At 43.1% G+C, this 18,286-nt stretch overlaps 1 protein-coding gene across 9 annotated transcripts in view; it reads left to right on the top strand.

Annotated features, from left to right (window-relative positions):
- The window catches only part of FRMPD4 (FERM and PDZ domain containing 4), a 954,164-nt gene that overhangs the window by 915,544 nt on the left and 20,334 nt on the right, over positions 1 to 18,286 (top strand). For all 9 annotated transcript variants that reach the window (XM_023588961.3, XM_004459124.5, XM_058291446.2 and 6 more), the window contains 5 exons: positions 2,568 to 2,672; positions 3,595 to 3,702; positions 7,343 to 7,474; positions 11,929 to 12,048; positions 17,394 to 17,530. In XM_023588961.3, coding sequence (XP_023444729.1) covers positions 2,568 to 2,672; positions 3,595 to 3,702; positions 7,343 to 7,474; positions 11,929 to 12,048; positions 17,394 to 17,530 — 602 coding nt within the window. The remainder of the gene's footprint in view (positions 1 to 2,567; positions 2,673 to 3,594; positions 3,703 to 7,342; positions 7,475 to 11,928; positions 12,049 to 17,393; positions 17,531 to 18,286) is intronic.

Below are 18,286 nucleotides of genomic sequence, written 5' to 3' on the forward strand. Positions count from 1 at the left end.
TCTTTGTGTTCATCCAATGTCTTCTTAATATTCATAATCTCATTAACCATCATTGAATTTATTAAGGAGATTTGTTTGAACATCTATGATTAGTTGTCTCAACTCCTTTATGTCACCTGGAGGCTTATCTTTTTCCTTTAACTGTGCCCTATCTTCCTGTTTCTTGGTGTGGATTGTAATTTTTTGCTGGTGTCTTGGCATCTGGCTTACTATTTATTCTGGGTGCAATTTTTCTCTTTAGTTTAGGGCTTCCTGCCCTTTCTCCCTTGCTGGTTGTGCAGTAGGAGCCAAGGATATAGTTGGTGCTATAAGCTGTGGAGGCTCAAGCTGCCCACATTGCCCCAGGGATCAATGAAGCTTCTCCCAACATTCTCCTTTGCCAGGGGTAGAAAAGAGTCACAGCTGTGTGGAATAATCTAAGTCATGCAGGCCTAGACTGTAGTTGCCTAGAGAGACTGATGAGGCTTCACGCTCCTTTCTCCCCTGCTGGGGCAGAGCTGAAGCTGCAGGTGTGGGCAGCAATCTATGCAATGCGGGTCCAAAATCACCACAGTTGCCCTGGTAGCCTTCCAATTATTCAGTCTGTGTCAGCCAATGTACCTGCAGTTATTGGATAGGCTGGTGCAGGGCCCGCCAGCCTCCTCTCTGACAGAGGTGGGGCTGAAACCTAGTCTAGGATTGCAGGCTGATCTGGGTGAAAGAAACTGGTTCCCACCATCTCTGTGATTTTTGGTCCTGGCCTCCCCTCTTTCTAGGGGAGGAGTCAAAATGGTGGCCACCAGCCTCTTTCCAACTTGGACAGATTCACACCCCAGCTGTTCCTAAGGTCACACCTTAGCCAGCAGAGTGTTCTAATCAGTAGCCAAAATCAGTGGCCAACCGTCTCCTCCTCCCCTGTTTTTGGGAAATGGAGCTTCCAATTCCAGGCACAGAATAGCTCCTGGGGCAGCTTGTGCTGCCTAAGTAGGACAGCCTCCAGAGTTTGTCCAGGAATTTCCCAGAGAGGCTGCCACAGGTCCCCCAGCTTCCTTCCTCCCAGAGGTGGGACTGGGGCTTAGGCTAGACCTGCAATCTGATCTGGATGGAAAGAAGCCAGTGCCCCACCAGCACTGTGGTTTTCAGTCCACCCCACTTCCTGTCATGCCAGGCACAGAGTTAAAATGGCAGCTACTGGCCTCTTTCTGACTTTGACAAGCTCAAACTTTAGCTCTTCTCAGGTTTATACTTTAGCCCACTGAATTTACTCATCTGTAGCTGAAGTTGTTGCCCAACTGTCTCTTCCTCCCCCATTTTTGGGAAGTGGAGCTTTCAATTCCAGCCACAAAACAGCTCCCGAGGTGGCTTGTGCCTCCATGTAGGATGGGCACCAGCCTCTGTGGCATGGAGTGCTCTACTCACAAATCTACTCACGAATCTTCTCTGCAGATGGGCAGTCTCCTCCTTCCATTCCTCCAAGGATGTTGCAGGATGCTCTTCTGATCTCCTGGAGCCCCCAAACAGGTGCTTCATCTAGCTCCAGATAGCTGTGGGTGTTTGCTAACTGCCCTGTAGCAGGAGCTGACTCTAGGAGCTCCTTATTCCACTGCCATCTTGCTCATTGTCTTGAGAGTGCAGTTCTTATTTTAAAAAATAATTTAATGGTGCCTGCAATATAGTAGACATGTACTAGATCTCTTCCCCTGTAGGCTTCCTTATAATCATTGTAATTTTGTACCAAGCATGATTCTCAGATGGAGTGATTTTACCAAGCTCCTGCAGCCACGGTGGCCCTGGATCCCAACACCCTTCCTAACAGGTTCTCCCATTGCACTTCTGATTGCTGAGGAAGAACTGAGTCACTCAGTCCCTCTTACCAATGAGAGAAGGAAGAGATCACAAAGTAAAAAGGACCTATACGTTGAGGCAGAATATGAAGTCAATTTTCAATTTCAAGTCAAGTTCTTCTCTCTGCCCTGCCCACTAAGACCATAGGTTACCAACAAGGGGCTGAAACTAAGGTTGTAATAACATAAAGCATGGGTGCTTGAGAGAGAGGGAGACAGAGAGGGTGTACTTACCTGCTCACATGCCCAAATGCCCTTAATATGATAATAGTAGAATTATCTTTCGTTTTATATCCATCAGCAGCTCTTCTCCACCTTATTAAAATAGGTAATGATCGACTTGCTGTAAATCCAACATCAACTCATCATAAGCCCTCATTAGATTGGACCAGCACCTCCCCTTCCACAGCCTGCTCAAAAGCCCTATCTTAAGAGCAGAGTTGATGTACTTTCACAGAGATCATTTAAAAAGATCTTTGGAAATGTGCTCAGTAAGAACATCCAACATGCTGTTTGCAGTTCTGGTCTGATAGCTAAATCAAACTTATTAGTTTATGGACATAACAGGGTTTTGATGGTGGCTAGCCAGAATTTGTATCTCATCCTCGAATTGGGCATGCACCAAACATTTTGCTTTTTAGCAAAAAACATTGCATATCTGGGAGCATAAAGATGGAGAACAACTGTTACAGGGTTTGCATTATGTTACCAGTAATTACATAGAATGTGTTTTTTTCTTTCCAGTCTCCCAAATCAGCATTTATTAGTGCTGCGAAAAAGGCAAGATTAAAGTCCAATCCAGTCAAAGTGCGCTTCTCTGAGGAGGTCATCATCAATGGCCAAGTGTCGGTGAGTTTTCTATTGTCCGTTTTGTGAGTCAGAGAGTCACTGAGGCAGGGCTCTGCACTCAGGGAAGCCAGTGGTCCCAAATTGGTTGCTTGTTGGACCGCACAGGTCATTGACTTTCAAAGCTCAGGATCGTCAAGAGAAATCCTCAGGTCTTGCCTGAATCCCCTCTAACAAATCCAGAATACATGGTCGACCAGGTTTTGTTTGAATGCTACTAGTGTCAGAGACCTCACTCCTTTACAAAAAAATATACTTCCTTGAAACTTGCACTTATTTCTTCCTATTCTGCCAGATAAGGATTCTTCCCCATACCAGACCTTTATGTCTTTTGAGAAAGATATTTTGTTTCCCCTAAGTTTTTCCTTATCCAAACAAAAACAAAGGCACTTGTCTTTCAACAAATCAAAATGGCAAAGAACTAATGATGGAATGGTTTTGTACATGCAGCCAAAACTAAAAGAATACTGCCCGGGTCTTCATCAATAGGTCATCATAAAAATCATGATTGCTAAGGCACACAATTGTTCTTCAAAAGGAATAATGCAAACATCAATAGGATGCTTTAATTTCAACTTGGGCCAAAAAAAATATAGGACAGTGTTGTTACTTTTTAGGAAGCTCTCTCTTAGGGCACCGGTATTTTTTGGCCCTTTGAAATGCCAGATGTTGTTGTTGTTTTTTAAATGAACTCACAAGGCTAAAATCTCATCCTTGATATGTTCCTTAGGGGTCCCAAACTCTGCCCTGAGGTTGATCCTGGGTCTGAATTTCAAGATATATGTCACCAAAGGGACACCTTGGTTGGCCTTAGAGAGTTTGATTATTTTCTGTGTCCTGAGGAGAATAAACTAGATGTGTGGTACTACTGTGAAGCACAGAATTCTAATTTGATGGACTTATAACCCCATTTTTTGTTGAACAGGAAACTGTTAAGGACAATTCACTTCTTTTTATGCCAAATGTCTTGAAAGTCTATCTGGAAAATGGGCAGACCAAGTCATTCCGCTTTGACTGCAGCACCTCCATAAAGGTGAGCTGACCGGGGACTTGTAAAAGTCCCACTCTGGTACCTGAGTGGCAGGAGCTTCTTTGGAAACACTCCGTTTTTTCCAGAGATTTTGCTGGTTGCTCCCAAATGAGGTAGCGTGTGAATACTTAAAAACAAACAGAAACAAAAGCTTAAGATGAGGAGGGTCTGCGCTCTCTTATTTTTTATTGGTGTTGTGAAACAATATAATATGCTATCAGTGAAGAAACACTCGTTTTAATGCGACCGTGGCTTAATTAATACAGCGTGACTCCTAAGAAGCCTTGGCACTCTGCCCAAAACCAGCATGAATTCTCAGCAAAGTCAGCCGCCAAGATTAAGATGTTAGCTGTTAATTGAGTATCTGCTACTCCAGTGTCCAGCAACAAGGGGGAGAAGCATGTAAAGATAACACTTACTTTTAGTTGCCGTAGCCAATTGCATGGAAACAATGCATAAAAAAGGCAGAAATGAAGCATGTGTCTTAGCGGAAAGAGTAGAAAGGAAAAGTCACAGAGCAATCCTATTATTTCAGAGCCACAGGTGAGTTTTATATAACAAATATCATGGCATAGCATATGGGTTTCTTCCCCTCCCCCATGCTTCCTCCATGGGAAAAAAAAAGAGTGCATATTCTCTTTTTTGTTGGACAAAAGTGTGTTCAGAAATGGATTGTTCCCTGGTGCTCCATCAGCCTAAAATAGAGTTTCTTCAAATGGCACAGTAAAAAAGACTTTTATGGAGGTAAAAAAAAAAAGTACCTAGTGATGATCCGTAAAATAATCTATCAAGAGAATATTGACTCCGCATTAAAAATGACTTTGAATGGTCAACCCCTGTTCTCAGTGTTTTAACTTAATCAGCATAGATCTTATGCATGAAAGCATTTCTGCAAAGACCAATTCACTGCATGCTCCTATTGTCACAATAGCAGCAAGCAGCTTGTTTTGAATCGCTTTATATACATAGTGATTTAGCAGGTAATAGAGCTGACCATATAAATAGACTGATGATGGGACAGCTAAATCAACCTTAAACCATTCCAGATGAAATAGTAACTTCCCCTTGCACCAGGCTACTCATTTTAAATGGTCAGGACTGAAAAAGTCCTTTGCATTTTTTTCTATTCAATAGCAATTCAGGGTGAGAAGTGGATCAGTTATTGATGAACTAACCTAGGTGTTGGCGAAATTTCTGTAAATGGTCAGTTAGTAAATATTTTAGGCCTTGAGGGCCATTCAGTCTCTGTTGCAACCACTCAACTCTGTCCTCATGTCACAATAGCAGCCATAGGTTAATACAAAAACTAGTAAGTGTGGCGGATGTATTATCTTGTACCTCGCTGCACTCTCCTTTCTTTTTTTTTTATTTTGTTTTATTTTATTTATTGATTTCTCCCTCCTCCTCTCCGAGAAGATAGTGCTAGAGCTGCTCGCTTAGAATGCCATCCGCCCATCATGTTTTCCTGTAGCAATTCCATAAAAGCATCCTAGTGTGTTCACAGCCGAGGCCTTTAAGTTGCTATCCTACTGGTTTATTAAACGAAAATGGCACTGGAAAAAAAAAACCCCACAAAACTAATGGGTATGGTGAGATCTGGCCCTTGGGCCATAGTTTGCTGAGGCCCGAGTTAACCCAGTTAGCTAAGTAGTCATTGCTCCCTCAGACACTGTGGCCTTGTTCTGTGTGACCAGCTGGTCAGAGACACTCCTTGTTGGACTTCCTACCCAGATGAAGGTGTAGGTAAAGCCCTGAATGCATTTCTTAACAGAAATAAATCTAAATTTCAAAGCAAGCCCTTCTGTCAATTCCTCCAGACTCGATTCTAGGGACCCACGCTAGACTAAGTTTGACTTCTCCGAGGAAAGCAGGTGGCAATGAGGAGACAAGGAGCAATTTGCCTCAAAGAGTTCAGCTCAAATTAAGGTTATCTTATCACATCCTAACAGCCTTATTATCACAAAAGACATAGGCCAGGAGGTGTAAAATAGAAACAGTACAGTTATGAGGGGGAGGTGACACTGTTTAATAAAAATTGCCCCAAGTTCTTGTGACAGCATCGCAATAGGGGAAAACTATTGCTATTGATTTCCCAGCGTCCTCCCTGTTGATTCAGGAAAACGTTTTATAAAGTACATGTCACCACACAGAGCACTTGTTTTCTCTTCCCTGGGCTTTGGACAAAAATTACGAATCAAAGAATTTTTTTAATGGAATTCAACAGAGTCAAGGTATTTCTGTTGAGTGATTTTCAGGGGGAGGGGTGGGAATCTTTGTTTTACTGGGGCCTGGACATATTAGGAACGATCCACAGAAAAGAATCAAAACATTAGGGAAATTGGCAAAAAGAAAACTACGGCAAGGTCTTTCCACCTCAGCATTATTAGCAGTTGAGGCCAGAAAATTCTTTGTTGTAGGGGCTGCCGTGTGCATTTGGATGCTTAAGAGGATCTGTGGTCTCCACCCACTAGATGCCAGTAGCAATGTACCCACACCCCCAGTTGTGACCAACAAAAATGCCCCCAGAAATTGCCAAGTGTCGCTGTGGGACAAATTTGTCCCCAGTTGAGAACCACTGATCTTTGGGCTCTTGAGCCATCTGAGGATAAATTACCTCGAAGATCAAGGAGTCATTTACTAGTTTTTAAGTACATGAAAATAAGTAAAGATTGAGGAGATCCATTTGTCATTGCAATAAATATATGAGTATACATATGTATATATGTAGCAAGTTTTTAATCATAAATGTTGAATCCTGCCAAGTGATTGCCGAGAACTCGTGCTCCTTCCACCTTCCCCTGGCATTTAAAATAAAAGCTAATATGCATTGTTATGGCGCCCTAACTCTGTTCCAAACTGCATTGTAATAAATGCTTTCTCAGTATTAACTCATTTAATCCTTAGACACATTCTGAGACAGGCGTTACTGTTCTCCCCAACTTAGCGGTGGGGAAAACCAAAATAAAGAGGTTAAAATAACTCACCCAAAGCAGCACAGCTGATCAGCAGCTGAGCTGGGGTCAGAAACCAGGCTGTGTTTCCAGAGCCCATATTTCTAACCACTACCAAGGTTACTCTAAGGCGTTGACAAACTTTGGAAAGGGCCAGATGGTAAATATTTTCAGCTTTGTGGGTCATCCCATCCCTACCATAACTACTCAACTCTGCCCCTGCAGTGTAAAAGTAGCCACAGGCCATATGTAAACAACCGGGCAGCGTTATAAAACTTACAGAAACAGGCAGTGGGCTGGATTTGTCCCAGGGGCTGTCGTTTGCTGCCCCCAGGAGTTAGACCACTTGCAGAGTTGGCATAAGCGTCACCCCGTTTAGAAGAAAGGGGGATTGAACTGACTACACGACACCATCTCTTGCTAAGCTTTCTCATCTGGGAGCTCACCTGCCAGGGAGGCTCCCCCTCCAGCCGTATGCCTTGTTGTTTCTCTGTTCTGAGCTCCAGCCATAAAGGTTTCAGGGGGTGAGGGAGAAAGAAGGTGTCATTTCTGTCTCTTTTCGGAACTTCGGAGCAGCCAGCTTCAGAATCAGACAAAGGTATAAGATTCAAAACTCTGAAGCCTGCCTATGCACCACTTTTCGGTGACAGAAGACTAAACACGAGGGCATTTGTCAATGTCTCCCCTGCCAGGATGTCATCTTAACCCTTCAAGAGAAGCTCTCCATCAAGGGCATCGAACACTTCTCCCTCATGCTGGAGCAGAGGACGGAAGGGGCGGGCGCCAAGCTGCTCCTGCTTCACGAACAGGAGACACTAACTCAGGTCTGTACAATGACACCCTCGAGGGGTGCTGCTGCTGTTGGTAAGAGCAGAGGCCACCCAGCCTGCCATTCTCCCTTCCTTGACTCTTTTAAATGAATTAACTGCATCCCTGTGTATCCCCACCAGAGGAAGCACTGGCATTGGTAATGGAGTTGACACCGCAAGATGGTCTCCCACTTTTTGTCACTCTTTCATAGACTGTAAGTTGGTCCTCCCGATCAGATTTGTCGTTCAAAGATTCGGCAGCTACTTGTTGGGAATCTGACTCCAGAGAATTATATTTTGTTATTGCACTGATTCCTTCACCTGTTTTGATCATCGATCTCTTGAAACCACTAAAAAAAAATGGCTCTTGAGATGACTTAAATGAGAATGAAATCATATTTATTTGTTTTAAATTCTAAGTCCATCCTTAAGACTATTTTTGGAAGCCTGAAATCCCTGTCCCAGTCCTGCCCACTGTAAATATGTGATCTGCCATTGTGTCCCAGTTCCTGGTTACCAGGATATGCCACCCCCATCTGTTTTCTCTGGAGACCGCTTGGCTGTGCATTCATCACAGCATCCCTGACATTTTTTGTGGTTCCACAACGAATCTTTGTTGGATGGATCAGGGATTTCAACTGGTTCCTCATAGGTAGGAGAGTCCAGTGGTGAGGGAACTTTAAGGAAGGGTCAGGAAGGAACACCAGGATGTGAGGCCAGGAGTCAGGACACGGCTATAGGAGGGAAGTGGCGCAGAGTTTCATCACATGAAAGTGCTTCCTGGTTGTCCTGTAATTAAAGCTGGTGTCCCACACATTGCATCCCAGACACCCACTCTCTCGATGCATCAGCTAGAAAGTTCCCATTTGCATTGATTTATATTCCTCTACCTAAACTTCTTTCAGGTCTAAATTGACAAATCTATAAAGCATGTAATGAGTGCTTATTTAACCTGTGCCAAAACACAGCTGGCAAGAGATGACATATTTTATGCATCATCACAGGGGAATAACCCTGATATTCAGAATCCCAAGGGTGAAAGGTCAGTGCCTGGGTCTGAGTTCCCCCAGAAGTGGGCCTTGAGACAAGGATGCGAATGCAAGTGGTTTATTTGGGAGGAGATCTTGGGAATTACCAGCAGGAAAGTGGGGAAGGGAAATGGGAAGAATTGGGAAACCAGTAAAGAATGTACCCTCAAGCCACTTTTCACTATGGACAACTGAAGCTCAATCCTCCTGGGGAACTCTGGGCAACGATGGAGAACAGGTCTCAGAGCTATCCCAGCCAAGGGCAAGGTGGCTGGGGCCTTCAGCCACCAATGCGCTGCCCGCCCGGGGTTGTGGGCTACTCCCAGGGACAGTTACGCCCTGGCGTCTCAGTTTTGCCTCGTGCTGGCAGGCAGTCCAGGGGTGGGCGGGCAGTAAATAGCCTTCAGCTTGTAGCAATCATTGTCCAGGGGACCTGGGCATTGCACTGGCAGCCAATTACTGCGAGTCTAATGCAACCCCAGCCTACATTGAACGTAAGAGAATTTCACAACCTTTTGGATATTTCCAGTTAGACTTTCCCTCTGAACCCCCATCTATGACACGGCTTATATGGGAAAGCTTCCTGTTGATTTAATTGGACAAAAATTCTTTCGAATTCTCTTCTGGTGTTAGGTAATGATAACTTTCTCAAGGCCAATTGATGTCCAGTTTTAAAAAACGTTAGCTGGAAACAACCCCCAAAAAACCCTCTAACAATGATTCTCCTCTTATCCTTCTAAGAGAGGCTTTTTTTAGACTTGGAATGAAAATCAAATTGCTAAAACTCAAGTATTATCCCTAGAAAAGAGAATTGATTTAAATGTCCTGGAACAAAGCCAGCCCTATGCCTCCGAAAGAAATGCATCTGAAGAACTTGATCAATAAAATATTTATAGGTATGATGGGAAGAGGGAGGGAGTATAAGAAATAATAATTTGTTCAAAAACAAAAAATCGTTTTAAAGTACTTAATTTTGATGAAAATCCCCAAAGGAACTTTTAAGCAACTATACCTGAATTTCAATGCTAAAGTTCTCTCTCGAAAACACTATTGTCTATTTATATCACACTTAAAGTTTCCAGGAAATGGTGGTTTTTTTCCCCAGACTGTTGTTGTTCTTATGGACTCTGATTTCCAATGAGCCTAAAGCACTTTTTTGCATTACATTAATGTACTTCCCCAAACTAATTTGTGTACCTTGTATGGAACAAACTAGGTGTCTTTGGTTCTTGGCCCCTTTCACTGATTCAGCATTTTACTCAGCATTTATCTTTTGTGAGGAGGCCTAGGTAGATGTTGGTCCAGGTTCTGATTGTCCTGCCTTCTTCCCATGGCCTTCCTAAGGAGTCCACGAGGGTGGGAGGCATGAGTGAGGAGAAAATGTCAGCATGACGTAGGATGGACAAGGGGAGGCACCGAAGATGCCTGTCTTCAAGAAGCCTCTCTCCCAGAAGCCACTCTTTGATGCCCCTCCTGATGATGTTCCCACCAATGAGGTGCCTCTCGACAGCACCCCTCTGTGATTCCCCTCTCTCGGGCCCCTCTCTCTAGGATATCCCTCTGAATGATGTCCTCCATGGTGCTCCTCTCTATGATACCCATTAGATGCCACCATCTAACAGGCTTCTCTCTAACCAGCTGCTCTGTGCCTAGCAGTCTGGAAGAACAAAGATGCATGGGTTTGGTTTGGCTTTGTGTTTTGGTTTCTGTTACTTTCCCTCCAGGGAGATTATGAATGGGGTGCAGTAGAATTTGTTGTGGGCATAGCGCCTGGTGTCTAGAAAGGGTTCATGAATTGTTGAAGGCATAACCCAGATAGCGGAACCTACTGGACAGTAACAGTAGATTCAAGATGGCTTATGGAAAAGTCAAGAAAAATAGATCTTAACCATTAATTAAAGGAGCCGGGGATATAATGATACCTGACTTGCTAACATCAGAGCTGACTTTCTGACAAAATGCCCCATGTTGGCACTGGGAAATGCAGCAGCAAGGCTGAGCAGCACCACGGGTCTCTTGGGTCCCCATATTCCCGTCTCCTGGTTTGCTTGGCCATCAGTCAGCAATGAACATCCAATGGCCCCCAGGTCTTTCAGCTCTGCCACCCAACCCACAGCCCAAAAGCTGGCTGAGTGTTACTACTTTGCAGTCTGGTCTCTTTTCCTGTAGGAATTCTTCCATTCAACAAAGTTAGCAGTGTGAACTGTAAGAATATATTAGCTATGGGGCTCAATAATGTGATTTTTATTTTGAATTTTTAAATTGCCACTCAAAAACATTTTATTTTGCCAGATTCATCCCCTATATAAAAGTAGTTACACACAACTGTGTTGGTATATGCTGCAGCACAATTTTTGTTTCATTTCGTGGACCCCTTTAAGGGAAATTAAAGAGCTATTGCCTTCCTTCTTGGGGTCCAATGTCTTTGATTCATTCAACTGTTTATTGAGTGCCCACTATTTACTGACTGATTCCCTGTCTTGTTGCAAAAGGATTTCAGAAGCCATAGTAGTTGATCCATAATGTGACAGGACAAAGGAAAACAATCCAGGGGCCTTACTCTCGAAGAACTTGGTGCAATCTAGGTGCCTTTGACCACTTGAAAAGTGCCGTGATACCAAAGTCTGGAGTAGTTTGGAAACTGCCGCACTTCAGATTTAGTGCATGGGCCAAAACTGCTGGCGTTCTCCTTTCTTTCAAGATCTCAACCAAGGGTTATGCTATCATACTTCCATCACCACAGTCGGTCTGAAGAATAATTTAGGAAAAAAACAAGCAGGGTTGGGCAATCTCTGTGCCCTCCCCTTGGATCCCTTTTTTGTGCATATCCCCAACCCTCCATCCGGGCTTTGGTGTGCTCTATCTTCCAAGGACCAGCACCTGCAGATCGCCTTCAGAGGACCACCCTGAGGCTACTGGAGCCCTCTATCCACACCTGGAAGTTCATGCCCTGCTGGGACATCCCTAAACCAATAACTGAGAAGTGCTCCTTTGGCTCAAGCCTCAGCAGCTCCTCGGTGTAACTCACACTCCTGAGTCCCCTGTGGGATCAGGCTGTAGCTCCTCTCTGCTGGGCTCACCTGAGGTCAACCCTTGGCTTGCCATCCTCTCCTTCCCTGACCAGCTTCCCCCACTCCCTGACTCACCTCTCCTGGGAGCACTTTGGCAGTGCTCGCATACTGACCCTCATCTCAGGGTCTGCTTCTGTGGAACCTGACCTAATTCACAGATATGTAGAGTTTTTAGAGAATGATAAATGTTAAAAGATGATACATGTTAAAAGAACTATGATAAATGTTAAAAGAACTTCAACTGCTTCCTTCCCCAGTGTAAAAAAAAACAAACAAATTTTAAAAAACAACTTTGACATAGTTTCCATGTTTCTCAGCCATTTCTCTGTCAGCACTGAAGGATTCTTGTGTGATTGGTCTGCTCTTCTAGGTGACACAGAGGCCCAGCTCCCATAAGATGAGATGTCTTTTCCGAATTAGCTTTGTTCCAAAGGATCCAATTGACCTTTTAAGGAGAGATCCAGTTGCGTTCGAGTATCTCTATGTCCAGGTATGTGAAAAATTTAGCATGTTTTACATAAACATTGTGGGCTAAATTGACTTTGAATTTTTCTCCTGAATTCTTTGAGATCTTTCTCCTTGTCACCCACCCCAAACTCAATACATTGCAAATGATCTTAGAGTGCACTTTCTATTTTGAAACAACTTCATACTTATGAAGAAGTTTCAAGAGTTATATGTCTACACCCTTCATTCAGATTCACCAATTGTTAACATTTTACATTTACTTCATCTTTAGCACATGCACATGTTCTCTCTCTCTCTCTCTTACATACATATGCGATTTTTCTGAACTATATGAACAGCAACTACTGAAAACATGCCCCGTTAATTCTAAATACTTTAGTGTGTATTTTTTTAATAATGATGACATCTACTTATATAACCATTAAGTAATTAACGAAATCAGGAAATTTAGCATTGATATATTACCATTATCTGATCTATAGTCCATATCCAAATTTTGTAAATTGTCCCAAAATTGTCCTTCATATCAATTTCTTTCTAGAGCCAAGCCAGGATCCCATTTTTCATGAATTGTCATGTCTCTTTAGTTTTCTTTTTTTTTTAAGATTTATTTATTTATTTATTTATTTCTCTCCCCTCCGTCCCCCCACCCTGGTTGTTTGTTCTCTGTGTCTATTTGCTGCGTCGTCTTCTTTGTCTGCTTCTGTTGTTGTCAGCGGCATGGGAATCTGTGTTTCTTTTTGTTGCATCATCTTGTGCTGTCAGCTCTCCGTGTGTGCAGCACCATTCCTGGGCAGGCTGCACTTTCTTTCATGCTGGGTGGCTCTCCTTACGGGGTGCACTCCTTGTGCATGGGGCTCCGCTACGCGGGGGACACCCCTGCATGGCACGGCACTCTTTGCAAGCATTAGCACTGCCCATGGGCCAGTTCCACATGGGTCAAGGAGGCCTGGGGTTTGAACCTCGGACCTCCCATGTGGTAGACAGATGCCCTAACCACCGGGCCAAGACCACTGGACCAAGTCCGCTTCCCTCTTTAGTTTTCTTAAATCTGGAATATGCTTCAGCCTTTCTTTTACTTGTATGACCTTGACAGTTCTGAGATGTACTGATCAACTATTTTGTAGCAATATCTCAATTTGGGTTTCTCTGGTGTTTTTTCATAATTAGATTGAGGTTATACATTTTTGGTAGGAGAACGACATGAGTGATTTTGTGTCCTCCTTAATCTATCCCACCAGGAGGCACTTGATGTCAGCTTATCCCTTCAGTGGTGAGGTTAACTTTGATCCTTGGTAGTTTCTCCATTCTAAAGTCACTACTTTTCCTTTTGTAATTAATAAATGGTTTGTGGAGGGTCAATTTACAGCACCCTAATTGTCCTGTACCTCATCAAACTTTTACCCACTGGTTTAATATTCATTGATGATACTTGCTTGAATCTGTTATTACTGTGAGGGTTGAAAATGATGATTTTTCTAATTCAATTATTTCCCCTTCATTTATTAATCGCCATTCTACTGTAAGGAAGAGTTTTCCCTTCTCCTTTATTCACTCACTCACTCATTCATTCACTCATTCATTTGGGTGCTTAGATTCTCCTGAAATCATTTCAAGATAGTAAGACTTTAAGAAGAGAATACCCTTTGAATATTGTGTATATCTGATTTGGGGATATAAACCTCAGAAAAAGGTGTCCAGGAATGAGTATCTGGTAGAGTTTTGTCTCAAAGGGAATTTATCCAAGTTGATCTTTAGAAGATGTTCCAATATTTTTCTATAACAGCTTCCCATTACTTTCATTTAAATTTCTATCATAATCCCATTAAACAGTAAGACTCAACTTACCAAATGCTTAGACAACTAGCATTACAACTACTCAAAGACACTGTAAACTTAAATGTAACCTTCCCTGACAAAAAAAAAAGGGGGAGAAAAGACAAAATGAGACCAAAAAAAACAAAAACAACATGCTTTCCTTTGCTGGGGATACCTGGATAAGGCAGACCTCGCTGGAGCCAATAGTAAGTGAGGAAAAACAAAGTAGGAAAAAGAAAATAAAAGGGAACATTTGTTCATTCTGGGTAGTTGGTACACTGGTGTTTTATTATTCTTGGTATTTTCTTGTATACTTGAAACTTTCATTATTTTTTAAAATATGGGTGAAAAAAGGAAGTAGATAGAAAATGGGAGTCACAGACAAGAGAGATGTCCTAGGTTAGGAGCAGTGACAAAAATTAAAGTGGCAATGAGCCCCAGAGAAGAAAAATGAAGTTGAAGAAGAAAGATGTAGAACCTACTAGACCATTATAGCAGCTGGAAGCTGCTCAGAGAAAAGTTGGTTAAACCTTCCCCACCTCAGTGGTCTTTAGAAGAGTGTGATATTTATAGCTCAGTGGGATGATTGATGTTCAGGAAGATAACCCTGAGTCATCACAAAAAGGCAAATCTTGTTCAGTGCACCTTGGTTCTCAAGTCAAGAAATGTATAGTGAGTGCACTTCAAAGGGTTTCCACTGAGAACGGTGGGACATCTGTTATTTGAGTTCTTAAAGTGTTAAACTCTGGTCCCCTGGACCCTTCACTGGTTCAGATTCTCCTGTTCCTCATCAGGCCAGGTGACACCAACGTGACTGCTCGATACAAACTGCCTAATTCTCAGCTGATGTGTGACTGCAGAGTCCCCACATTCTGTTGAGAACCAACCCAAGATGTTGCCAGTGCAACTTAGACCTCTGTGTGCCATGGCTATTTGCGGCTCTTAGCTGCAAATAAAGTTACAGGTGCTGGTCAGGGCCCTGGCTGCAGATAGTGAGGTGCATTTGGTTATCATGCTTTAGAATGGTAAAGCCCCTTAAAAGGATGAGGCTTTAAAAACATTTTATCTGCTTCTGTTTTAAAACATCAACAGTCCGTTGCGTTTATAAAAGCAGAATGTCAAAAAAGAAAAGAAAAATGTCCTTTGTTCTGGGGAGGGGAGACCTCTTAAGTAGAGCAAGAGTATTGCTAAGCATGGTTTTGTTTTGTTTTTGTTTTTGTTTTTTTGAGATGTGTTTGCTCAAATCTGATGCGATTTTCGGAGATCTCTCATATTCAAAAGACACATCTTTTCTATCAGGGGGACAGTCCTCAGGATAGGAAATCCTGTCTGGGGATCTTGCCCAGGGACTAACAGAAGAAGACCCAGATATTTCTGTTTGGCTACCGTGGGTGTTGTGTGGTGGAGTGGACCAGCCACCTCTACAAGGAGTGGCCGCAGGCAGAGTGAAAAGTCATGTGTGCTGGGTATGAGAGGCCAAAAGAAAGCTACTCTCATCTTCTATATCCTCCACGGAGAAGAGGAGCGAATAGCTTCTTTGCCTCAGACCCTCGACTTCTAAAATGCCTTCTATCATGGAATGTGTGGTGTGTCTAAAATAACATATTTATCTATGTCAACAATTCTGCAAATGATGCCTGTGTGCCTTATTTCTCATATACTAAAAAGATGCAAGAAGATTCACCTACAGGTATCTCGCAGATTTTAATACATATATTAACAGTAAATCCTAATAATCCAGACTGTTCTAATTCATATTTATAATAGACTGTACTGATGTTTACTTTTCCAGTCTCCATTAAGAAAGAGATTGTTGCACCAGTTAGTACACAGGATAATACCAGAGAGGCAGCAAAATGCTTTCAAGCACTTTTCGAGTGTTTGTTTCCATTTAACATACAGCATGTAAATTATGAATGGACTTTTCTAGGTTTAAAGGGAAACCCATTGGGGCTTCCATTTAGCAGAACAATGACCACCTTTTGCTTGTTTAACTGTATTTTAAAGTAATGTACTTGAGAGTAATAAAAGCATGATTAATACCACAAAACATACATAATTCAGACTTCACACTAATTCTGCAGGATCAGTCTGAACTAATTCTATAATGTCATTAGCTGACTAATCACCTTGTCAAAAGAATTCACCCAGAAGTCTGGTTGAATACAGGGTAGAACAGTGATGGGGACCAAAAATGGTCCCAGCCATAACTCTTAGGGAAAGTAAAAATGATAACTCACCATTATAGAGCACAGTCCATTTTACGAGCCACCCCTACAGGTATCTTAGCAACCCTGAGAGTTAGTCATTGTTAGCCCATTTGGAAGATTAGAAAACTGAGATTCAAGAAAGACGAAGGGCCATATGCAAGGTCACTTGATAACTATGTGACAGAACCTAAAATCAAACAACAGATTTTGTCTCTAAGTTCTATGCCAACATTCCCAGTTTCAAATTGTCATGCCATAGTCATAGAAGAAAGTGATTTATCAAAAAAAATGAGTGATTCCAAGTGATTTCTCATGTGCCTGATATAGGCCTGGCACTGTGAAAAGTGACTTCCTCATCCACATCGCTCATGTGACTATAAAATGACCCAAACTGGGCCATCAACCATTTGGTGCCCCATTATGGACCATCCCAGGCCCATGGATAGTTCTGCCAAACCCAAGACAAGCAAAACAAAATAAATGGCAGCCTGGGATTGCTTTCAGAGGCTGCCCTCACTCAGACTGCCCTATCTCCCGGCTCAGGAACAGATCTGCTTCCAGCAAGGGGGCCAGGCCATCCAGATAGGTTTAAGATGCTCAGGGGAAGCCAAAGTGAAAGACCATAGGAGGGACGTGTGGGGCAGAGAATATGGTTTCACTCTCGGGAGCCAAGCGATGGGCTGAGGATGCAGAGCGTGCATTGCCCGGCATCAGTACGAGGCGTGCAAGTACACGAAGGGTAAATCCTGTATGCAGAAACCGTGCAGGGGTACATGTTCCCATCTTAGTAAAGACAACACCTGAATATGCCCATCTTACAGAGGAGGCAAACAAATCCTGATATGGCTTTCCATGTGAGTCTTCTTGGGACAAGGCCAAGAATCAAGGAAAGAAGGATATAAAGGTGGAGTGGACATCACCATCCCAGGGTCCACAGGATGGAGGAATAGAGTATGGATTAGAGTGGACTTATTTTATTTTTTAATGTAACATTTTTTTAAAAAGAAAAGAGAGAGAGAAAAATAAAGAGTGTGTGTGTTGGGTTGCGGCACCTGTGTTTGGAAATTTTCTACCCAGTTCTGAATTGTTTTTACGAAAAGCTAAATATGTAAATAGCAGCTCGTGGATGACTGTTAATGTTGTGTGTGGTCTCTGCGTTTGCGCAATTAAATACTGACTCGGTTCCAAGCAGCCTGGTGGAAATGTTTGCACATTTAGCCTCCTTGCCTTTGAAGTGAAGGTTAAAGCACTGGGGGAATGCATGTCACCTGTTCCTCTGCCACGAAGCTGGGCGCGCCCATTCTTTGACGTGCCGCGCCCTCTGCTGGTCTGTTCGCAGAGCTGTAACGATGTCGTCCAGGAGCGATTTGGGCCCGAGTTGAAATACGACATAGCCCTGCGACTGGCCGCGCTGCAAATGTACATCGCCACTGTTACCACCAAGCAGACGCAGAAAATCTCGCTCAAGTACATCGAGTAAGTGTTGACTCTGGGCGCCATTGCGGAGGCAGAGAAGCTGCCTCCTTCACGCCTGAGAGCATTTCTGATCTTTGTCTCGATTTCCAAGCTTGATCTTGTTTGTGGCAGCGCATTTGTTGACCAGGGACAAAATAGATATCATGTTCATTTTTGGTGGCTTCTCCCCTTCCATTTTTTACCTACTTTACCCTAGAGAACTGTGGCTAAAATGGGAGTCATATTTAAAATGAAGCATGCATTTTTAAACTCCAGAGGTGACCTGATTCTAAGCCAAGCATTGGGCCAAGTGCTTTTCAGGCATTGGTTTAATTTTCAGAAAACCCTATGAAATAAGTGGTATTGTAGCTCCATTTTCTAGATGAGCAAACTGAGGCACAGAACGGCTGAGTAATTTTGCTCAAGTCACATGGCTGTTAACTAGAGGGGGAAGGATTTGAACCCAGATTGTGTGGCTCCCCATTGGGCTACAGCAGGTGTGATGGGTTGAAATGCCTGTGTTTGGAAAGTGTCTGCATGACCTGAGATTACCTGCACATGATTAGAAAGCAGCCCCCAAAAGTCACGCACTCATTCCCAATCGGACAGTCTTTGGAGTCAAGAATTGTGAAGTTGTGGGAAAGGATACCACACATTAGACTTTTTTTCTTTACTCTCATGTCGCTTGGAAGATGTGAATGGCTCTCCTGCTGAGGACACCATTTCTCAGCATCAGTGTACCTCTTTGGCCCCAGAAGATCCCCTCTTCTTGAAAAA

This window comes from Dasypus novemcinctus, chromosome X (genome assembly GCF_030445035.2).
Source record: "Dasypus novemcinctus isolate mDasNov1 chromosome X, mDasNov1.1.hap2, whole genome shotgun sequence".
In the NCBI taxonomy this organism is placed as follows: Eukaryota; Metazoa; Chordata; class Mammalia; order Cingulata; family Dasypodidae; genus Dasypus; species Dasypus novemcinctus.